Consider the following 24,125-nt stretch of genomic DNA (forward strand, 5'->3'; position numbering starts at 1 on the left):
GGAGGGAGATGCAAAAGGGAGGGGATATGGGGACATATGTATACGTATAGCTGATTTACTTTGTTATACAACAGAAACTAACACAATATTGTAAAGCAATTATACTCTAGCTGCGGTGAGCAGGGGCTACTCTTTGTTGTGGTGCACAGGCTTCTCATTGCGGTGGCTTCTCATTACAGAGCATGGGCTCTAGGCGCGTAAGCTTCAGTAGTTGTGGCTCGCAGGCTCTAGAGCGCAGGCTCAGTAGTTGTGGCGCACGGGCTTAACTGCTCCGCGGCACGTGGGATCTTCCTGGACCAGGGCTCGAACCAGTGTCCCCTGCGTTGGCAGGCAGATTCTCAACCACTGCGCCATCAGGGAAGCCCAAATTAACACACTTTCTATAAATAATAAAAATATTTTACTTGCCTTTGAGTCCTGGAGTGTGTCAATAAGTTCTTCATTGTCCAGAATATTTCCCTCAGATGTGAAGAGCATTTTCAGGATTTTCTCTTCGATAGCTTTCAGCTGGGTTTTGTCAGCATTGATCCTCACAATGAGCTTAATCCTTTGTTCTTCCAACTCAGGCTTCTCAAGCCGCACGACATCACTGATGCCAAAGTGATGAGACCTAAATTAGGTCTTTGTCAGGGCCCTGAAGTTTCTTCTATGTTTCTTTTCCTATTTCTCATTGTTCTTATCCTGAATACTACTTAGCTGAATACTAATGCTACCAGCCACATCCTAATGCACAAGGCCCTCTTTTGCTGGGTGTCCCAGTGGCTATTCAAAGCACTATGTATAAGTTCTGATTATTTATCTTGTATTTCAGAGGACTGCACCCCACAGCTCCCATGGCTTCTTCTCATCTTCTCTTAGGAAAACCTGCTCAGTGCTTGATGTCTTCTAGTCATTCAATTTCTGTTTCTAATGGTTGCTTGTGCCAAGCTGAAATGGTGCCTGGAACGTTCCAACCCGACATGGGAGACTCTGAAATTCTATCACCTCCATGAAGTGATTCTTGGTCACACCTAAAAAAGGTGCTTTACCTCTAGCCTCTCCCATTTAAACATGCGAACTTACGTCTCCCCTCACTTGTTCTTTCATCATTTGCTCCCATCCTCTATTTGCGAGCTAATCTTTTTCTTAGTCAAAATTTCTAAACAAAATATTAGGAAACCTTTGCCCCCCCCATCCCCTTTCTTTTACCTTAACAACTGATCCTCCAGACCTGATTTGGTTACAGTGAAATTGATGATGGTAACTTTGATGCACACCTAGAAGAGAAGCATAGAGTAATCAGTTCAGACTAATGAAGTAGGAACTGCTTTCTTTATTAGAATAGGGCTCATTATTACCCAGCTGGTTGTATCCTGGGTCTAATGGTGAACTCACTACCCACACACACAGCAAGCAATAAAATCCTAGTCTCACAAAATTATAATGTGATTTTCCCTGTTGCCATGAGTGATAATCTTGTTTCTCAAACCATTTCTCAAACCATCTCAAGCCACCATTAGAGAATGATGTTTTAAGGAAAGGTGAGCCAGTGAAGGGTTAGAAAGAAGCAGGGATCAAATGCTAGCTGTACCCTGCAGTGTATGTAGGATGTGGGACAAGCCAGTCCATTCTGAGCTTCAGGTCCTGATCCTTAAAAATTGGGAAAATAGGGGGGGGACCTTGAAGATGGCGGAAGAGTAAGACGCGGAGATCGCCTTCCTCCCCACGGATACACCAGAAATACATCTACACGTGGAACAACTCCTACAGAACACCTACTGAAGGCTGGCAGAAGACCTCAGACCTCCCAAAAGGCAAGAAACTCCCCACGTACCTGGGTAGGGCAAAAGAAAAAAAGAAAAAACAGAGACAAAAGAATAAGGACGGCACCTGCACCAGTGGGAGGGAGCTGTGAAGGAGGAAAAGTTTCCACACACTAGGAAGCCCCTCCGCGGGCGGAGACTGCGGGAGGCGGAGGGGGGAGCTTCAGAGCCGCGGAGGAGAGCACAGCAACAGGGGTGCGGAGGGCAAAGCGCAGACATTCCCGCACAGAGGATCGGTGCCGACCGGCACTCACCAGCCCGAGAGGCTTGTCTGCTCACCCGCCGGGGCGGGCGGGGCTGCGAGCTGAGGCTCGGGTTTCGGTTTTGGGCGGAGCGCAGGGAGAGGACTGGGGTTGGCGGCTTGAACAAAGCCTGAAGGGGTTAGTGCACCACGACTAGCCGGGAGGGAGTTCGGGGAAAAGCCTGCACCTGCTGAAGAGGCAAGAGACTTTTTCTTCCCTCTTTGTTTCCTGGTGCGCGAAGAGAGGGGTTTAAGAGCGCTGCTTAAAAGAACTCCAGAGACGGGCGCGAGCCGCGGCTAAAAGCGCGGACCCCAGAGACGGGCGGGAGACGCTAAGGCTGCTGCTGCCGCCACCAAGGGGCCTGTGTGCGAGCACAGGTCACTCTCCACACCCCTCTTCCACGGAGCCTGCGCAGCCCGCCACTGCCAGGTTCCCGGGATCCAGGGACAACTTCCCCGGGAGAACGCACGGCGGGCCTCAGGCTGGTGCAACGTCACGCCGGCCTCTGCCGCAACGTCACGCCGCCTCTGACGCCGCAGGCCCGCCCCGCACGCAGTGCCCCTCCTTCCCCCCCCTCACCCCCGGCCTGAGTGAGCCAGAGCCCCCGAATCAGCCGCTCCTTTAACCCCGTCCTGTCTGAGCAAAAAACAGACGCCCTCCAGCGACCTACACGCAGAGGCAGGGCCAAATCTAAAGCTGAGCTCCTGTGAGCTGTGAGAACAAAGAAGAGAAAGGGAAATCTCTCCCAGCAGCCTCAGAAGCAGCGGATTAAAGCTCCACAATCAACTTGATATACCCTGCATCTGTGGAATACCTGAATAGACAAGGAATGATCCCAAATTGAAGAGGTGGAATTTAGGAGCGAGATCTATGATTTTTTTCCCTTTTCCTCTTTTTGTGAATGTGTACGTGTATGCTTCTGTGTGAGATCTTGTCTGTATACTCTTGCTTCCACCATTTGTCCTAGGGCTCTATCCGTCCATGGTTTTTTTAAAAAATTTTTTTTCTTAATAATTAATTTTAATTGTAATAACTTTATTATACTTTACCTTCGTTCTTTCTTTCTTTCTTTCCTTCCTTTAGACAACGAATCACCCCAAATTGAGGAGGTGGTCTCTGAGAGCAAGATTTATGATTTTTCCCCCTTTACCTCTTTTTGTGAAGGTGTATGTGTATGCTTCTGTGTAAGATTTTCTCTGTATAGCTTTGCTTCCAACATTTGTCCTAAGGTTCTATCCGTCCCTTTTTTTTTTCCTAAATATTTTTTAATTCAATAACTATATTATACTTTATTTTATTTTTACTGTATCTTCTTTCTTTCTGTCTTTTTTCCTTCTTTCCCTCCTTCCTTCCTTCCTTCCTCCCTCCCTCCCTCCCTCCTTTCTTTCCTTCTTTGCTTCTTTCTTCCGTCCTTCCTTTCCTCCTTTCCTTCTTTCTTTCCTCATACTTCTACTAATTCTCTCTACTTTTTCTCCCTTTTATTCTGAGCCGTGTGGATGAAAGGCTCTTGGTGCTCCAGCCAGGAGTCAGGGCTCTGCCTCTGAGGTAGGAGAGCCAACTTCAGGACACTGGTCAACAAGAGACCTCCCAGCTCCACATAATATTAAACGGTGGAAATCTCCCAGAGACCTCCATCTTAACACCAGCACCCAGCTTCACTCAACGACCAGCAAGCCACAGTGCTGGACAACCTATGCCAAACAACTAGCAAAACAGGAACACAACCCCACCCATTAGCAGAGAGGCTGCCTAAAATCATAATAAGGCCACAGACACCCCAAAACACACCACCAGACATGAACCTGCCCACTAGAGAGACAAGATCCAGCCTCATCCACCACAACACAGGCACTAGTCCCCTCCACCAGGAAGCCTACACAACCCACTGAAACAACCTTAGCCACTGGAGACAGACATCAAAAACAACGGGAACTACGAATGTGCAGCCTGCAAAAAGGAGACCCCAAACACAGTAAGATAAGCAAAATGAGAAGACAGAAAAACACACAGCAGATGAAGGAGCAAGATAAAAATGCACCAGACCTAACAAATGAAGAGGAAATAGGCAGTCTACCTGAAAAAGAATTCAGAATAATGATAGTAAGGATGATCCGAAATCTTGGAAGTAGAATGGACAAAATGCAAGAAACAGTTAACAAGGACCTAGAAGAAATAAAGATGAAACAAGCAACGATGAACAACGCAATAAATGAAATTAAAAGTACTCTAGATGGGATCAATAGCAGAATAACTGAGGCAGAAGAACGGATAAGTGACCTGGAAGATAAAATAGTGGAAATAACTACTGCAGAGCAGAATAAAGAAAAAAGAATGAAAAGAACTGAGGACAGTCTCAGAGACCTCTGGGACAACATTAAACACACCAACATTCGAATTATAGGGGTTCCAGAAGAAGAAGAGAAAAAGAAAGGGACTGAGAAAATATTTGAAGAGATTATAGTTGAAAACTTCCCGAATATGGGAAAGGAAATAGTTAATCAAGTCCAGGAAGCACAGAGAGTCCCATACAGGATAAATACAAGGAGAAATATGCCAAGACACATATTAATCAAACTGTCAAAAATTAAATACAAAGAAAGCATATTAAAAGCAGCAAGGGAAAAACAACAGATAACACACAAGGGAATCCCCATAAGGTTAACAGCTGATCTCTCAGCAGAAACCCTACAAGCCAGAAGGGAGTGGCAGGACATACTGAAAGTGATGAAGGAGAAAAACCTGCAACCAAGACTACTCTACCCAGCAAGGATCTCATTCAGATTTGATGGAGAAATTAAAACCTTTACAGACAAGCAAAAGGTAAGACAATTCAGCACCACCAAACCAGTTTTACAACAAATGCTAAAGAAACTTCTCTAGACAAGAAACACAAGAGAAGGAAAAGACCTATAATAACGAACCCAAAACAATATAGAAAATAGGAACAAATATAGAATAGGAACATACATATCGATAATTACCTTAAATGTAAATGGACTAAATGCTCCCACCAAAAGACACAGATTGGCTGAATGGATACAAAAACAAGACCCTTATATATGCTGTCTACAAGAGACCCACTTCAGACCTAGAGACACATACAGACTGAAAGTAAGGGGATGGAAAAAGATATTCCATGCAAATGGAAAGCAAAAGAAAGCTGGAGTAGCAATTCTCATATCAGACAAAATAGACTTTAAAATAAGGACTATTAAAAGAGACAAAGAAGGACACTACATAATGATCAAGGGATCGATCCAAGAAGAAGATATAACAATTGTAAATATTTATGCACCCAACATAGGAGCACCTCAGTACATAAGGCAAATACTAACGGCCATAAAAGGGGAGATCGACAGTAACACATTCATAGTAGGGGACGTTAACACCCCACTTTCACCCATGGACAGATCATCCGAAATGAAAATAAATAAGGAAACACAAGCTTTAAATGATCCATTAAACAAGAGGGACTTAATTGATATTTATAGGACACTCCATCCAAAAACAACAGAATACACATTTTTCTCAAGTGCTCATGGAACATTCTCCAGGATAGATCATATCTTGGGTCTCAAATCAAGCCTTGGTAAATTTAAGAAAATTGAAATTGTATCAAGTATCTTTTCTGACCACAACGCCATGAGACTAGATATCAATTACAGGAAAAGATCTGTAAAAAATACAAACACATGGAGGCTAAACAATACACTACTTAATAATGAAGTGATCACTGAAGAAATCAAAGAGGAAATAAAAAAATACCTAGAAACAAATGACAATGGAGACACAACGACCCAAAACCTATGGGATGCAGCAAAAGCAGTTCTAAGGGGGAAGTTTATAGCAATACAAGCCCACCTTAAGAAGCAGGAAACATCTCGAATAAACAACCTAACCTTGCACCTCAAGCAATTAGAGAAAGAAGAACAAAAAAACCCCAAAGCTAGCAGAAGGAAAGAAATCATAAAAATCAGATCAGAAATAAATGAAAAAGAAATGAAGGAAACGATAGCAAAGATTAATAAAACTAAAAGCTGGTTCTTTGAGAAGATAAACAAAATAGATAAACCACTAGCCAGACTCATCAAGAAAAAAAGGGAGAAGACTCAAATCAATAGAATTAGAAATGAAAAAGGAGAAGTAACAACTAACACTGCAGGAATAAAAAAAATCATGAGAGATTACTACAAGCAACTCTATGCCAATAAAATGGACAATCTGGAAAAAATGGACAAATTCTTAGAAATGCACAACCTGCCAAGACTGAATCAGGAAGAAATGGAAAATATGAACAGACCAATCACAAGCACTGAAATTGAAACTGTGATTAAAAATCTTCCAACAAACAAAAGCCCAGGACCAGATGGCTTCACAGGTGAATTCTATCAAATGTTTAGAGAAGAGCTAACACCTATCCTTCTCGAACTCTTCCAAAATATAGCAGAGGGAGGAACACTCCCAAATTCCTTCTACAAGGCCACCATCACCTTGATACCAAAACCAGACAAGGATGTCACAAAGAAAGAAAACTACAGGCCAATATCACTGATGAACATAGATGCAAAAATCCTCAACAAAATACTAGCAAACAGAATCCAACAGCACATTAAAAGGATCATACACCATGATCAAGTGGGGTTTATTCCAGGAATGCAAGGATTCTTCAATATACGCAAATCTATCAATGTGATAAACCATATTAACAAATTGAAGGAGAAAAACCATATGATCATCTCAATAGATGCAGAGAAAGCTTTTGACAAAATTCAACACCCATTTATGATAAAAACCCTGCAGAAAGTAGGCATAGAGGGAACTTTCCTCAACATAATAAAGGCCATATATGACAAGCCCACAGCAAACATCATCCTCAATGGTGAAAAACTGAAAGCATTTCCACTAAGATCAGGAACAAGACAAGGTTGCCCACTCTCACCACTCTTATTCAACATAGTTTTGGAAGTTTTAGCCACAGCAATCAGAGAAGAAAAAGAAAAGAAAGGAATCCAAATCGGAAAAGAAGAAGTAAAGCTGTCATTGTTTGCAGATGACATGATACTATACATAGAGGATCCTAAAGATGCTACCAGAAAACTACTAGAGCTAATCAATGAATTTGGTAAAGTAGCAGGATACAAAATTAATGCACAGAAATCTCTGGCATTCCTATATACTAATGATGAAAAATCTGAAAGTGAAATCAAGAAAACACTCCCATTTACCATTGCAACAAAAAGAATAAAATATCTAGGAATAAACCTACCTAAGGAGACGAAAGACCTGTATGCAGAAAATTATAAGACACTGATGAAAGAAATTAAAGATGATACAAATAGATGGAGAGATATACCATGTTCTTGGATGGGAAGAATCAACATTGTGAAAATGACTCTACTACCCAAAGCAATCTACAGATTCAATGCAATCCCTATCAAACTACCACTGGCATTTTTCACAGAACTAGAACAAAAAATTTCGCAATTTGTTTGGAAACACAAAAGACCCCGAATAGCCAAAGCAATCTTGAGAACGAAAAAAGGAGCTGGAGGAATCAGGCTCCCTGACTTCAGACTATACTACAAAGCTACAGTAATCAAGACAGTATGGTACTGGCACAAAAACAGAAAGATAGATCAATGGAACAGGATAGAAAGCCCAGAGATAAACCCACGCACATATGGACACCTTATCTTTGATAAAGGTGGCAGGAATGTACAGTGGAGAAAGGACAGCCTCTTCAATAAATGGTGCTGGGAAAACTGGACAGGTACATGTAAAAGTATGAGATTAGATCACTCCCTAACACCATACACAAAAATAAGCTCAAAATGGATTAAAGACCTAAATGTAAGGCCAGAAACTATCTAACTCTTAGAGGAAAACATAGGCAGAACACTCTATGACATAAATCACAGCAAGATCCTTTCTGACCCACCTCCTAGAGTAATGGAAATAAAAACAAAAATAAACAAATGGGACCTAATGAAACTTCAAAGCTTTTGCACAGCAAAGGAAACCATAATCAAGACCAAAAGACAACCCTCAGAATGGGAGAAAATATTTGCAAATGAAGCAACTGACAAAGGATTAATCTCCAAAACTTACAAGCAGCTCATGCAGCCCAATAACCAAAAAACAAACAACCCAATCCAAAAATGGGCAGAAGACCTAAATAGACATTTCTCCAAAGAAGATATACAGAATGCCAACAAACACATGAAAGAATGCTCAATATCATTAATCATTAGAGAAATGCAAATCAAAACTACAATGAGATATCATCTCACACCAGTCAGAATGGCCATCATCAAAAAATCTAGAAACAATAAATGCTGGAGAGGGTGTGGAGAAAAGGGAACACTCTTGCACTGCTGGTGGGAATGTGAATTGGTTCAGCCACTATGGAGAACAGTATGGAGGTTCCTTAAAAAACTACAAATAGAATTACCATATGACCCAGCAATCCCACTACTGGGCATATACCCTGAGAAAACCAAAATTCAAAAAGAGTCATGTACCAAAATGTTCATTGCAGCTCTATTTACAATAGCCCGGAGATGGAAACAACCTAAGCGCCCATCATCGGATGAATGGATAAAGAAGATGTGGCACATATATACAATGGAATATTACTCAGCCTTAAAAAGAAATGAAACTGAGCTATTTGTAATGAGATGGATAGACCTAGAGTCTGTCATACAGAGTGAAGTAAGTCAGAAAGAAAAAGACAAATACCGTATGCTAACACATATATATGGAATTTAAGGGAAAAAAATGTCATGAAGAACCTAGGGGTAAGACAGGAATGAAGACGCAGACCTACTGGAGAACGGACTTGAGGGTATGGGGAGGGGGAAGGGTGAGCTTTGACAGGGCGAGAGAGAGTCATGGACATATACACACTAACAAACGTAGTAAGGTAGATAGCTAGGGGGAAGCAGCCGCAAGGCACAGGGATATTAGCTCGGTGCTTTGCGACAGCCTGGAGGGGGGGATAGGGAGAGTGGGAGGGAGGGAGACGCAAGAGGGAAGACATATGGGGACATTTGTATATGTATAACTGATTCACTTTGTTATAAAGCAGAAACTAACACACCATTGTAAAGCAATTATACCCCAATAAAGATGTTTAAAAAAAAAATTGGGAAAATAGGAACAATGCATAGGGTATTTGTGAGGACTAAATATGCTAATAAAAATCACTTAGTTATAGCGACTTTCACTTAGTTTGTCTTTGTTAAAAAGATGATCTTATTAATAATACATAGAGCTTTACATACTTTGTCTCATACTTTTTATGAAAAAATGTTTCTATAATATTCTGATGTTATTGAATAAGTCAACAGCAAAAATCACAAATATAATAAGAGTGTTTGAATGTCATATATTTTATACACACTATTCTTTCTTAAATTATTTATTTATTTGGCTGTGTTGGGTCTTAGTTGTGGCATGTGGGATATTTGTCGCAGCATGCGGAATCTTTCGTTGTGGCGCGTGGGCTCCAGAGCGCACAGGCTCAGTAGTTGCGGTGTAGGCTTAGTTGCCCCACAGCATGTGGGATCTTAGTTCCCCAACCAGGGATTGAACCTGCATCCCCTGCATTGGAAGGCAGATTCTTAACCACTGGACCGCCAGGGAAGTCCGTATACACATTATTCTTTAAAATTTTTATTTTATTTTATTGAGGTATAGTTGATTTACAATGTTGTGTTAGTTTCTGCTGTACAGCAAAGTGATTCAGTTATACATATACATACTTTTTAAATATTCTTTTCCATTATGGTTTATCACAGGATATTGAATATAGTTCCCTGTGCTATACAGTAGGACCTTGTTTTTTATCTACACACATTATTCTTATTTAATCTTCATAAACAAATCCTTGAAGTGGCCTTTGTCTCCACTTTATAGTTGATTGACTCAAGGATCCAAGAAATGGAATAATTTACCTGCAGTCACAGAGCTGGGATTGGGGAGGTGTGTGATGTTCCCTCTCAAAAGTTAAATAAAGTGAGAAACCAAAGGCTGTGAGTCAGGACATGGGTCACTTTTCTCAACTCTAAAAGGGAACTTGGGATATGAGCTCTGGCAGCAGCTGTGTAATTAAACTGCTTGAGGTCGACAAGGAAAACCCTGACCTAGGCTTTTAATATCAGTAGCATTTCCCTCATTTTATGCAAGAAATGTGTCAATTTCATTCAACCAGAACACATCTAGGGAAGACAGACAGCTATGAGGAATTGAGTAACTAAAATGAAATGATACTCTTTGGAATGCTGTATCCCAAGATGATTTTTAGTGGAGGATGGAGGACTGAAGTTCTGATTGAAGTCCCTTCCCTCACTGCTTGGGCCCCATTAGAGAAGGGGAGGCCTGTGGGGCAGGGAAGACCCCACAGAGTGAGTGGCTGTGCCTGGACCAGAGTCTGCAGCAGGCTTTGCTGGGGTAGAGCTGCCCCTCTGCGCCCCCTGCGGGAAGGGAGAAAGGGGTCCCAGCTCTCTTCATTTCTGTTACAACTGCCTTGGGCTCTGCAGCACAAGAGTAGGGCTTCTTCTGGATCTTACCGTGGTTCAGAGACCTGTGTATGGATGTGGGCTTCACACAGCTCCCTACAAATAGTCTGAGAGCATGAGGAAGGGGAAGGGACAAGATGCCCCTTCCCCAGAACTCTAAGTACAGACACTGGACGTTAGAATCATGATACTCCAATGTTGCCGGTCACCAGAGTTCTTAAGCAGGCTGTCTGCTGGGCACCTGCACACTTAGACACTGACAGGTACCCCCTCCCCCAGAGGCTCTCTTAGGCTCTGATTCATTTCTCAGCCACAATAAGAGGGGACAAATGGCATCGTTCTGAGGAGAGAGAAGAATGATTAGAAGGGAGTGGTGTCCCGTGTCCCGAGGAGCGGCTGGCGACCTGGGAGAACAAGGCAGGGGCGGAAAAGGAGCACAGGGGAGTGAGACAGGGCGGGGCCTGGGGGCCAAGCGGGGAGGGATTTGAGTTCCAACCAGAAGGTGAGCAGAAGGGCGACTGGAATCAGGGTCAGGACTCAGAAGAGAAGCGAGTGGAGGATGGGGGGAGGAGGGGTGTGGCAGAGGGGAAGAGGTGGGAGACCCATCACACCATTAAAACCCTCTCAGGCCGGCAGCTCGTACCTCAGGCAGGTAGTGAGGGTTTGGCAATTTGGTCGTCATATAGAACCTGAAGTTTTTATCGTAATCAATGTCCGAGTCTCCAAGGCGAATGAGCACTCGTCCACCACTGATGAAAGTCTGTTTCAAAAGGATGGGTTCCAGAGCTGGATCCAGGATCTCTCTAAGCTTAAACATCAAAACAAAAATATAAAAAACAAGTCATTAAATGGATAGCAGCAACTTTTCCAAATTTCTTAGGCCTTAGACTTTACTCTGAATGGGCAATTTTTCTGTGATCTTATGGATATTTCTTAAACTCCTCTCACAGTGTACATTTTCCAGGGATTGTTTCATTGATACTCTAAAGAGATAAGAGCATAGGAAGGACATATATTTATTTGGACTAAACTTACACACGATTCGGCCCCAAGAGAAAGCAGCTAAGAAAGAAGAGCCCACAGGGTGGTCCTTGAACAGACCCCAGACAAAGGAAGCTCTGTTCACCTTCATGGTTTTTCTAAGTCAGGAGCTGCAGTCTCCAGCTTGCAGGCCTATCTGGTCCTCTGGGGCCTGTTTTTGTATAGCTCTTGAGCTAAGAATGTTTTTTACCTTTTTAAAGGGTTGTAAAACAAACAAACAAAGCCCCCAAACTAAATAAAACAAAGAATATTTGTTCAGAGAATATTTGTACAGAGACTGTATGTGACCTGAAAAACCTAAAATATCTAGCTCTTTATAGAAGTCTGTGGATCTTTATTCTACATGACAGCAATTTTTTTCCCCCCAGAGCAAATCTGATTTTTGGTAAGAACCTGGGCATGCACACATTGCCAACAGACCCCAAGACAAACATCTTTGTACAGCATGTATGTGAGGGGGGGGCTCTGTCAAAATTTGATGTAATCAATAGTTAACAAATCTATTTCATATTGTGATATGGTACCCAAGCACGCAAATTCTTAAAACAAAAGTCTATGAGATAAGGTTTCCCTTACTATCCATGATACAATTTTGTGCTTTTTAAAATCTATTCTACGACACATCCCGTGTGGAAGAAGTAGACTAAGCTCTACCTGAGGATTACTTGGCTACATGTTCAACACTCTGTCTCCATTTCCTCTGATAATATGCTTTCAAGTATTTCTTTATTTTTGTTAACATTTAAAAATCTGTATGGCACGACAACTACTTAAGGGGAAGATAAGATTTCTTTCTAGGAAGATAAGATTTCTTTCTACTAAGTGAGATACTGTGATGCTTTAGGCACTAAAACAGAGCTAGTTTTTCTTTTCTAGTTTCACGTTGGCTTATTTTAACAGACCGAAGTAGCGTTTGTTGTAAAGTATATGCAACCTATGTTAACTTCGTGGTCTGAAGTGTTTAGCTATCAAGCAGATTCTTTAGTAGACAAAATCTTTTATCACTGAAGTGTTCTGAAGTATATACCTTGATGTTTACAAGAAAAATACTTGTTAAAGCAACTTTCATCTTCTGGGATCTACTTTTTAAACCTTCCATCCCCTGTAGTTATGGACTGCATGTGCCAGGCCTCTAGAACTTAGTATGTTCGACTGAACCAACTTGATGGGAGTAACTATCCATAGGGCTTGTTTTCCAAAGAAAAGTGATGTTTAGAGTAGGAAAATTATAAGCCTACCTAGGCATGTTGTAAAGCCGTTTGAAAAGTGACTCAGCAAGTTTTGTGAGTGGAAAGGGAGTGCTTTTTTTGAACATCTTTATTGGAGTATAATTGCTTTACATCGGTGTCTTAGTTTCTGCTTTATAACAAAGTGAATCAGTTTTACATATACATATACCCCCATATCTCTTCCCTCTTGCATCTCCCTCCCTCCGACCCTCCCTATCCCACCCCTCTAGGTGGTCACAAAGCACCGGGCTGATCTCCCTGTGCTATGCGGCTGCTTCCCACTAGCTATCTAATTTACGTTTGGTAGTGTATATATGTCCATGCCACTCTCTCACTTTGTCCCAGCTTACCCTTCCCTCTCCCCATATCCTCAAGTCCATTCTCTAGTAGGTCTGCATCTTTATTCCCCTCTTGCCCCTAGGTTCTTCATGACCATTTTTGTTTTTAGATTCCATGTATATGTGTTAGCATACGGTATTTGTTTTTCTCCTTCTGACTTCCTTCACTCCGTATGACAGACTCTATGTCCATCCACCTCACTACCAATAACTCAGTTTCGTTTCTTTTTATGGCTGAGTAATATTCCAATGTATATATGTGCCACATATTTATCCATTCATCTGTTGATGGACACTTAGGTGGCTTCCATGTCCTGGCTATTGTAAATAGAGCTTCAATGAACATTGTGGTACATGACTCTTTTTGTATTATGGTTTTCTCAGGGTATATGCCCAGTAACTCTTCCAAAATATAGCAGAGGGAGGTATACTCCCAAACTCATTCTACGAGGCCACCATCACCCTGATACCAAAACCAGACAAAGATGTCACAAAGAAAGAAAACTACAGGCCAATATCACTGATGAACATAGATGCAAAAATCCTCAACAAAATACTAGCAAACAGAATCCAACAGCACATTAAAAGGATCATACACCATGATCAAATGGGGTTTATCCCAGGAATCCAAGGATTCTTCAATATACACAAATCAATCAACGTGATAAACCATATTAACAAATTGAAGGAGAAAAACCATATGATCATCTCAATAGATGCAGAGAATTCAACACCCATTTATGATAAAAACCCTGCAGAAAGTAGGCATAGAGGGAACTTACCTCAACATAATAAAGGCCATATATGACAAACCCACAGCCAACATGCTTCTCAATGGTGAAAAACTGAAACCATTTCCACTAAGATCAGGAACAAGACAAGGTTGCCCACTCTCAGCACTCTTATTCAACATAGTTTTGGAAGTTTTAGCCACAGCAATCAGAGAAGAAAAAGAAATAAAAGGAATCCAAATCGGAAAAGAAGAAGTAAAGCTGTCACTGTTTGCAGATGACATGATACTATACATAGAGAATCCTAAAGAAAACTACTAGAGCTAATCAATGAATCTGGTAGAGTAGCAGGATACAAAATTAACACACAGAAATCTCTTGCATTCCTATACACTAATGATGAAAAATCTGAAAGTGAAATTAAGAAAATACTCCCATTTACCATTGCAACAAAAAGAATAAAATATCTAGGAATAAACCTACCTAAGGAGACAAAAGACCTGTATGAAATGTAGTGCTTAAGTCACATTCTGCTTTATAAGTTGTTACAAATACAGGTGAATTAAAAACAAACAAGCAAAAGTCTATTCTGTTTCATTAAAAAATGCTGATTGAGGTCGATTAACTCGATTTCACACCCATGAATGGGCAGAGACAAAGTCTGAAAATACCACCCCACAAATGTAGAAAGCAGCTAGGTGTACAATCCGAATGACACCAAGTCACAGAAAGCAGGAAAGGCCCCGTCAGAGTGTCCTCTTCCTGGCCCCGCTCTAACGAGGGCCCCATTCCCCACTCCCAAGAGCATGCAGCTACAGCTAAGAGGCTCTGCTCTCCAGGGGTAGAACGTCACAGAAAGTCTTTTGTCCATTGCCATGAGAAAAGAAATTCCCTTAGGACCTCCTGTGTCACGACGTAAACTGGGGTTTAAGAATCCAGTTAGGGGACTTTCCTGGTGGCACAGCGACTTAGAATCCGCCTTCCAATGCAGGGGATGCGGGTTTGATCCCTGGTCAGGGAACTAAGACCCCACATACTGTGGGGCAACTAAGCCTGCGTGCTCTAGAGCCCGTGCGCCACAACTAGAGAAAAGCCTGAGTACCACAATGAAGATCTTGGGTGCTGCAACTAAGACCTGATGCAGCCAAATAAATAAATGGTCCACATTAAAAAAAAAAAAAAGAAACTAGTTTGGGGCTAACAAAACTGGGCCAAGGATTTTTGGAGACCTCACTCTCTCCTGTAACTTCAGGGTTTGAATGGGGGCCTGGGACCCATTACAGAACTTTGCCCATTTTGGTCAAGGCCACGAGCCACACATGGAAGCTTCCTGTGCTTTTTGTAGCTTGAGCTGGGAGCATGGTAACTTGCTGTGGATTTTCTAGATGGTCAAGGCTGCTCAGATGGTATACGTAACCTTTCTGTGCCTCAGTTTCCTCATCAGTAAAATGGGATAATAGTAGTAACCACCTTGTAAGGTTGCAGTGTGAATTAAAGAGTTAATATACATTAAATACCAACAACAGAGTCTGGCATGCAGTGAGCACTCAGTGAGTGGTAGCTGTTGCTAATATTACTGATTATTCCAGGCACCATGCCAGGGCTGCAGCTAAGCTGCTCCAGGTCCGCAGTCTTTTTTGGGCTTCTCGCCATTCCGTTGCAGCAGAGATCCTTCTAGACACGGTTACACTGAGGCTCAGTTCACAGTGTTCAATTACTCATCCTTCTCATAAAATAGAATGGGAAATTAGGGAAATAAACCATAATTATTACCCAGTTTCTTTTGTGCCCAAGGCCATTGTAAATGCTGTCCCCTTTGCCTGGAAAGCCCATCTCTCTGAGCTCCTCCCATGGTGAGCTCATCACGTAGGTCACAGCTTAAATGTTATAACACCTGTAGCCATGCATCTACTTTAGCTTCCTCCACCCCCTTATTGGCTATGTCAGCACTAGGCTTGTCCCTCCAAAGTCCCTACTGCAAGTTCTCTTCCTCCCTTTCTGTCTCATTTCCTCTCTCTTTTCTCTGGTTATTATCTCTGTCCCCAACTAGATCATAAACTACTAAGGGCAAGAACCACATCTGTATTATTTGCCATTGATTCTCAAACAATGTGTGTTGAATGAATGAACAGTTTCAAAAACATCACTCTTGGAGTGATTCTGAGGAAATAAAGCATGTAGACTCAACAAACATCATTTTTTAACAAATAAAAGTTTATATCATACCACTTAATCTAATTCTGACTTTATGTCTAAGTGGAAAATAATGTTTATGCCCTTTGGGGTGTTTTACTGGCTTCACATCACTGGTGCGAGGAGATACTCCCTGATGACACTGCTGCTTTGAGTTTTCAGGGCCGCTAACGATCAAGATCCACACGAGGCCTGAGAATCAGCAGTGTTAGAAAACAGAGCCTAACCCACTTAACACCAAAGGAATAGCTTCCAAATATTCGATCAATCACAGACTGCTCCCCATTCGAGAGTGTACTGTTTAAGGAGAAAAGCAATTGGTTTGACCAGCTAGAAAAGTGCACTGACTGGGGTCTTTAGTGTGAGGCAGACATGGCCTGTATACGATTCCAGATGTGATCTGAAGGTTGGAAACTAACTAAGAAAAGAAAAGTAAAAAGCAAACCTCTTCCAGTAAGATGGGTAAACCAAGTCGGATTGAATTTTCAAGTGTGCGTAAGAAATTACTATCCGTGAGTTTAATGACCTTTAAATCATTTTTGCTTTCTTTGTTTCTTATCCAACGGTTTGCCTGTATGAGAAAGCACAAAGCAGGACATTTACTTTCGAGTTTGTAAAAAAGTGGAAGTTTTAAAAATTTAGTTCAATCTAGAAACAAGTTTGAAAGATAAGAAAAAGATAAAAATATACCACTCCCACTGCAAATAAAAATACTTTTAAATCTAATGTTTGGGATTCTTGCTTTTGTTCAAATTTGGGGCAAATGAAGAAAAGACCCATCTAGGAAAAAAGCTCACGCTTAAGGTGTTCAAGCTTGTCTCCCTTGCTTTCAAATGGATTCCTTTTTCTAAACCCCATTTAGAACAATTGATCCATGGACTTAAGTTCAGATAATGGGATTCTGTAAATTCCAGGCAGGCTTGCCCTAAAATTCATCACACCTTAACTTCATTCTCACTCCTTAGACCACTTAGGAACAAAGAACAAGGACAGGAATGAATTTCTCCTCCCACAGAAAACAAATAGTCAACCCCCTAAACAAACGCAATCAATATCAAGTGTGCAGACCCCTACGTCCATGGCAGCACTTCTCACAATAGCCAAGGCATGGAAACAGCATAAATGTCCATCGACAGATGAATGGATAAAGAAGATGTGGTACATATATATGATGGAATATTATTCAGCCACAAAAAAGAACAAAATAATGCCATTTGAAGCAACACGTATGGACCTGGAGATTATCATACGAAGTGAAGTAAGTCAGAAAGAGAAAGACAAATACTATATGATATCACTTATATGTGGAATATAAAATATGACACAAATGAACTTATCTATGAAACAGAAACAGACTTGTGGTTGCCAAGGGGGAGGAGAGGTGGGGGAAGGAAGGACTGGGAGTTTGGGATTAGCAGATGCAAACTATTATATAGAGAATGGATAAACAACAAGGTCCTACTGTATAGCACAGGGAGCTATATTCAATATCCTGTGATAAACCATAATGGAAATGAATATGAAAAAGAATGTATATATATGTGTGTATACACACACCCATATATGGATAACTGAATCACTTTGCTGTACAGCAGAAATTAACACAGCACTGTAAATCAACTACACTTCAATAAAAATATTTTTAAAAAATCAAGTGTTTAGAGCACTTGGACTCCTCCCTTTTTACTTTCTGCCTCCACAAAATGAGGGACGTGGACTGGAAGACATCTCAACTTCCTTCTAGGTCTGAATCTCCGAGATTCTTACAAGTACGTTAAAGTCCACTTTTAGAATTTGTAATAGTGCAATAGTAAGCAGAGTTAATAGGCTGCTCTTTCTCTGAAGCGCTGGTTACACACCTGATCTTGGGGATCAATCATCAAAGGCCACCGTCTCCCTTGAGTGACCAGAATGCCATTTTCCGTTGATATCAGGTCACGGGGCAGCCCATCTGTGTTCCACTGCCGTATTTCGTAGGGATCGCCAAGAGTGTTAATGAGACTGAAGGCAGGATTGATTGGGATCTCTAGAGACTGACAGTCCTGGATCCAACACTCTATAAGCTGTAGAAGGAGAAAAGCTTGTATAGAGTCAGGAATACTCAGTAAATGAAGATACCCACAACAAGTCCTACTTAGGCAGGAGATAGATGGGTCCCCAGGGGCAAACGGTTTGAGTTTGTTCCTGTGGACCGATATTCTCAGATGGGAATGACAGGACAATTGAGAGAGGAGGCTGGGCCCTGCCCAGATAGAAGATACATATTCCTCATTCTTGAAGTCAGGAGACCTCCCCGACTACACATGCACAGAAAGGCTCCTTGGAGGTCAAAAGGGGAGTGAGGTCAACTAATGCTCACTTACCCATAGGCCTCTTCGGTAGAATTCATCTTGGCTAAGAGATGCGGACGCACACATGGGAAATCCTGAGCTATACCAAATACATATTTTGAACCAGGCAACTCAAAATGATTGGCCAAAGGAAACCCGGAAGAAATGCCCCATAAAAGTGATTCAAACTGCCATGAGGGCGTGACTCTCTCTGAGCCTGCCCATGTGTCTATCCACATGTACTGTACTCTTTTTTCCTCCTAACAAATTACTTGTTTCACTACTTTCTGTCTTTGTGGGAATTCTTTTTCTGCAAAGCCATAGGGCCAGGGCCTTGTCACTGGCCGCTGGTCTAGGGGCAAGGATTCAGTGCTCTCACCACCGCCACCCGACCTCAATCGCTGGCCGGGAACGGAAGCCCTGCATCAAGCCGCTGCAGGCCGAGGCCACCCGAGATCACTACCAGACTCCACAGGCATCCTGGCATCAGGGCACAGGACACAAGAAGTGGACTAATAAGAGATCTGGGGGCTAGAACTACGCCGTTAACCAGCTGTGGCTTTGGGCATGTCCCACGCCCTGTCTGGACCTCAGTTTTCTCGTGTAGAAAAGAAAGGGGTTGTTACAGTAGTCTTCACCCTCGGGTGTAGGTGGGAGAGTCTGGCAGCACGTGGAGAAGTTGGGAGTTATCACAATGACCAAGGGGGCTACTGGCAATTAGTAAATGGGGCAGAGGGGTGTTAGCATGTCACCTCCTTCAACGACTGGCACAGTCATGCACACTGGGGAACTGTCTGTCCCCCAAGAGCACCCCTGGCCCCACTGCCCGCTTGGCATCAGGTGATCCCTGAGCTCCTATAGAATCTATATGAGTCCTATACCAACCTGGTTTTATAACTCAAGGACAGGGATAAACATTTTTACGAAGGCATTTCATAAAAGTGGTTTGCAAATGTATCCAAATAATTCAGTTTCCTGCTCTTTCCCATCGTTGAGCCCTTTGTAGCAGGCCCTCACCAATTCAGAACACTTCATCCTGGTTCGATCCTAAGTCGGGAAGACTCCCTGTCTCTTTTTCTTCCTCAGGTTCCTGTGTAAGCAAGCGATGAGTAACTTTCTAAGGCGGGAGAGGAAAAGGGGGATTGTGTTAAGGAAAGCCTAGGGGTAACCATCACTGACTTGGGGGCAGTGGAATGAATACCTAAGGTTCATGGAGAACCTCCCTCTAAACTTGGAAAAATGACACACACACACCCCGCCTCCCTCAGTTTCAGCTGCTTCTCACCCCTCCTCACAGAAAGCACGTTTACCCACCGATTGCCTGTACTGGGCTGTGAAGGCCCCATAATAGGCCACACAAGCTGCTGCTATGAACACATTCCCGATGATGTTTGATATCTCCTCGTTGAATTTCTGGATGCTTTCTTCCCATCGGATTTGCTCGTCTCCTAATGCAGCTGTCAGCTTTCCAGCACGTACCAGACGTGCTTTGGTCAGGGCCATCGTCTTTGCTAGAAAATTTAAAGAAAACCGGGTTATGTTATTCAATATTTGCCTACAGTATAAGAAGTTCATTCATCTGCTTCTGCTTATAGCGGAATGAGCGTTACTTAGCTAATGACGTCAATACATCTCTGGGAAACCTCACACCAACTCAGCACTGGTACCCATTTCAGAGCCAAGTCCAAGTTTGCCTCTTCCATGCTGAGAGTTCCTTTTTGATACTCCTTTACTCTGGCTGAAGATAGCGCTCTCTTTCTGCCCATGTGGTATTTATTTTCTGGATCAAATTCATGTGCTGCTCTGTGTTATAACGTAACATTCCCCCCCCAAAGCCTTATTCAGATATAGGAGTTGAATATATACAATATACTAATGTTATACTAGAAGGTTAAGGCCATCCATCTAATGCAAATATGCCCTACATACTGGATGGAGGTTGAGACCTGACTGCCGGAAAACTCTTTTTCCTTTTGAAAATCAGGCATTTCCTGACCAGCATAAATTTTATGAGTTCCTTACCCAGACTTTCTTTCTCATTCACGCTTTGGTCGTATTCATGTTGTAAGGCCTGTATTTGATCTTCCACTTTTTTTAGTAATGCTTGCTTTTCTCTCAGAGTAGCCATTGTAATATCAAGTTCAGCCTAATAAAATCAAGTAAATAAGAACAGGCCCCCAAAGAAGGTCAAATTTGCCCATTTATAATAGGTTATTTTAAAAAAATAGGATTTATGTTTTCTTTCTCTTAAAAGAGTTTGTCCTAAAAGATAGTGATATGATATACAAAGTTAAAACATATATGAGAGAATAAAATATAAAAGCAGAACCAGAACAAAACAAAACAAAAACAAAGCCCAACAAAATAAATCATAGAAGGATTAGAGAAACAGATGTACCAAGCATTTGAGGATGAATTATTTACTAAAGTGGACTATTAACTTTAAATGATAAAACAAATGAAATACTCATGCAATAGTGAAAACTATCTTTCCTAACTAGTTCTCTAGAGCAGGGGTCTGCAACTATGACCTGCAGGCCAAATCTAGCCCACTGCCTGTTTTTGTGTGGCTTGTGAGCTGAGAATGGTTTTACAGTTTTAAATGGCTGGGGGGAAAAATCAAAAGAAGAATAGTATTTCATAACACATGATAATTGTATGAAATTTGGCTTCCAATGACCATAAATAAAGTTATATTGGAACACAGCCACACTTAACTCGTGTCTGAATTGTTGATGGCTGTTTTGGTGCTGCAACGGCAGAGTTGGGTAATCGCAACAGAGACCATGGAGCTGGCAAAGCTGAAAATATTTACTGTCTGGATTTTTACAGAAAATGTTTGCCAGCCCCTGCTCTATAGCTGTGGTTCTTTTGGTAACCTGTTCCACTAAATGATCATTCTTTGTTCTTCTTGGGGCCTCACATCCAATTGTGGGTTAAGCTGGTTTTTAGAACCTCATCAAGTGTGGGAGTATTTAGCAAATAGAAACATAGAGTATCAGATGCTAGAGCTAAAATAAAGTAAAAAATTACCATAGGCCTGACGATATGAATATACTAAGGACTTACTTTCCTTTTATGCTGGAAGAGGGCTGATTTCAGAGGCCATTTCTGAAAAAAACAATCTTTGCTAGCTATTTTTTAAAACAAAAACTAATTTTCAAGAGCATGATTACTATCTATATTGTGTAGGGTCTCAGCGGCACCACAAAGGGAGCTTGAATGATTGATGATCATGGCCTTTGATTCTACAAAATATCACAACACAGATGACGTACCTGTGCAGTGCGGAGTTTCTGTCTCTTTGGTTCGACTTCTTTGACTACACGAGAGTACAAATCCATCGCTCTTACCCACATGCACATGGATTTACATGCTTTGGATACTTTCTCTACTTTTTCAGGCATGAAATCAGGATTATTAATATACTTTTGAAGCTTTGCCAGGATTTGAGGCTTAATGTTTTCCTTATCATATTCTAAAAGTCTTCTCAGGAAGTTAGAGTCACCAAGAAGTTGCTTTGCTGTTGGCCAATCAGGCCTGAAAAATACACATGATAAGTTAATAGCATTGTAATGAGGGAATGTAAGAATAAAAGAAATGTATTCCTTTGAGGACATTAAGATAGTATCCCACAGATTAAGAAAAAAAGCAGGAACTTCTCTGGTGGCACAGTGGTTAAGAATCCGCCTGCCAATGCAGGGGGCACGGGTTCGAGCCCTGGTTTGGGAAGATCCCACATGCTGTAGAGCAACTAAGCCCGTGCGCCACAACTACTGAGCCTGCGCTCTAGAGCCTGTGAGCCACACCTACTGAGCCCACGTGCCACAGCTACTGAAGCCCATGTGCCTAGAACCAGTGTTCTGCAACAAGAGAAGCCACCGCAGTGAGAAGCCCGTGCGGGGGCTCGCCGCAACTAGAGAAAAGACCGCGTGCAGCAACGAAGACCCAACGTGGCCAAAAATTAAAAAAAAAAAAAAGAAAGAAGAAAATATGTCATTTAGGCATGATTAGATGGAATTCAGACAGAGTTATGTCAATTGTTTATGTTATTAGTCATGTAACGTTTAACTTGCTCTGAGTTTTCCTATTATAAAGCAAATGTAACACAATTTACTGAAAGCATTTTACTAGGCTTTAAGAGCACCAAGAGCTACTACTTTTGTTTTCTAGGCATATATTTATGCAATTTTACTTTCATAGTGTGTATAGTTTGTTTTTTTAAAAATACTTACAATGGTGTTTCTGCAAATGCTCTTATTTACTGGTTGAGCTACAGTTATAAAAATTTATTTTGTTTGCATCTAACTGACTTTCAAAATTTGTAGAATGACATTTATATTAGTAACCCCCCCCAAAATGACGTTTGTTTTACTGCTACTATTACTATTATTAGTTCCAAGCAAGACAGAAAATTGAAGTTAATGTAAAGAAGCTACAAAGATGTGTTTTTAATGTTGTCCAATTATGTGTTACTTATAATAATTTTTAAAAATACTATTAAAGTACCGTCCCGTTAAAAAAAAAAGATATTATCCCACAGATGGCTTCTAGACTTATCGTGGTGATTGTTTCACAGTGTGTGCAAATGTCAAATCGCTATGTAGCACACCCGAAACTAACGTAATATTGTACGTCAACTATATCTCTATAAAAATAAATTAATCAAAAATGTTATCCCAAAAAATGGGTAGTTTTAACCTCAATACTATAATCCCAGTAATTGGTAGTTATGTGCACCACCATTCATGGGGGGACAAGTAGTTGGATGACTAATGTTCCATACAACACAGTTTTGGTAGAGAAACAATTATAAAATCATAGAGTCATAGAAATGTAAGGCATTATAGGAATAATAGTTTTATTTCAAAAACGGCCCAGGCACTCACATTTTTATCTCCTTTGCTTGGTTTAGATCCTTAAAATCTCTTGCCAGGACACTACAATCACCTTCGAACTGGTTTTGTCTCTCAGTCAAACTCACTCTTTGTGAACTTTGGCCAGGTTGGTCTTTCTCACGTGAAAATCTGATTATGTCAACAATGTTCAATGGTTCTCAGCCCCCTGTGGCCAGGGCTCTCCATCTGTGCTCTGAAGAGCCCCCAGGTCCCACCGAGGTGCTGGCCAGAGGGTTAGTAGGGAGGCCTGGCGGGGGAGTGCTCTGGGCCCTCTACCTTCACTTTGATCACTTTTACTTGGAAAGGTTTCTTATAACACAATTTTTATTGAAGAAAAGTTTATATTACTAAAGAAAGTTTGAAAACTGCGTATCTCCTAGGTGAAACCTGAACTACGTAGCACAGCATACAAGACTGTTCATGATTCAATCACTGCCCTCCTGCCCAACGCCACCCAATCCATGAGCATCAAAGATCCCTGAGCTCTCCCCATGGTCCACTCTCCACCTGAGCATTGTCTCCCAAAAAACCTGCTCACACTTCCGCAGGGGGACTTAGGCACTCTTTTCTTGGCACTCCTAATACTACGCACCTCTCACATGTCTTGAAATTATTATTTTTCATGCCTCTCTCCCTACTAGACTGTAAGTGCCTTGTATGGAAGAACTTTATATTTTCCATCATCTAGTGCAAAGTAGATGTTCAAGAAAATGCTTGTGGAATCAGTTTGTTGAATGACAGACAGAACTGATGAGAGGGTGGAGAATAGAATGAAAACATGTAAATGGAAATGGAGAAAAAG

General features: G+C 41.6%; 1 protein-coding gene across 1 annotated transcript in view; it reads right to left on the reverse strand.

Moving 5' to 3' along the window:
- The window catches only part of DNAH6 (dynein axonemal heavy chain 6), a 294,154-nt gene that overhangs the window by 79,115 nt on the left and 190,914 nt on the right, over positions 1 to 24,125 (reverse strand). Inside the window, exons 51-58 of the mRNA XM_022556141.3 lie at positions 21,704 to 21,965; positions 20,448 to 20,571; positions 19,740 to 19,936; positions 17,955 to 18,158; positions 16,541 to 16,666; positions 11,207 to 11,371; positions 1,189 to 1,256; positions 409 to 589 (exon numbers count right to left, since the gene is read on the reverse strand). Coding sequence (XP_022411849.2) covers positions 409 to 589; positions 1,189 to 1,256; positions 11,207 to 11,371; positions 16,541 to 16,666; positions 17,955 to 18,158; positions 19,740 to 19,936; positions 20,448 to 20,571; positions 21,704 to 21,965 — 1,327 coding nt within the window. The remainder of the gene's footprint in view (positions 1 to 408; positions 590 to 1,188; positions 1,257 to 11,206; positions 11,372 to 16,540; positions 16,667 to 17,954; positions 18,159 to 19,739; positions 19,937 to 20,447; positions 20,572 to 21,703; positions 21,966 to 24,125) is intronic.

The sequence above is a fragment of the Delphinapterus leucas genome, chromosome 13, assembly GCF_059928025.1.
Source record: "Delphinapterus leucas isolate spDelLeu-1000000601 "Yukka" chromosome 13, BTC_Dleu_Yukka2, whole genome shotgun sequence".
Lineage (NCBI taxonomy): Eukaryota > Metazoa > Chordata > Mammalia > Artiodactyla > Monodontidae > Delphinapterus > Delphinapterus leucas.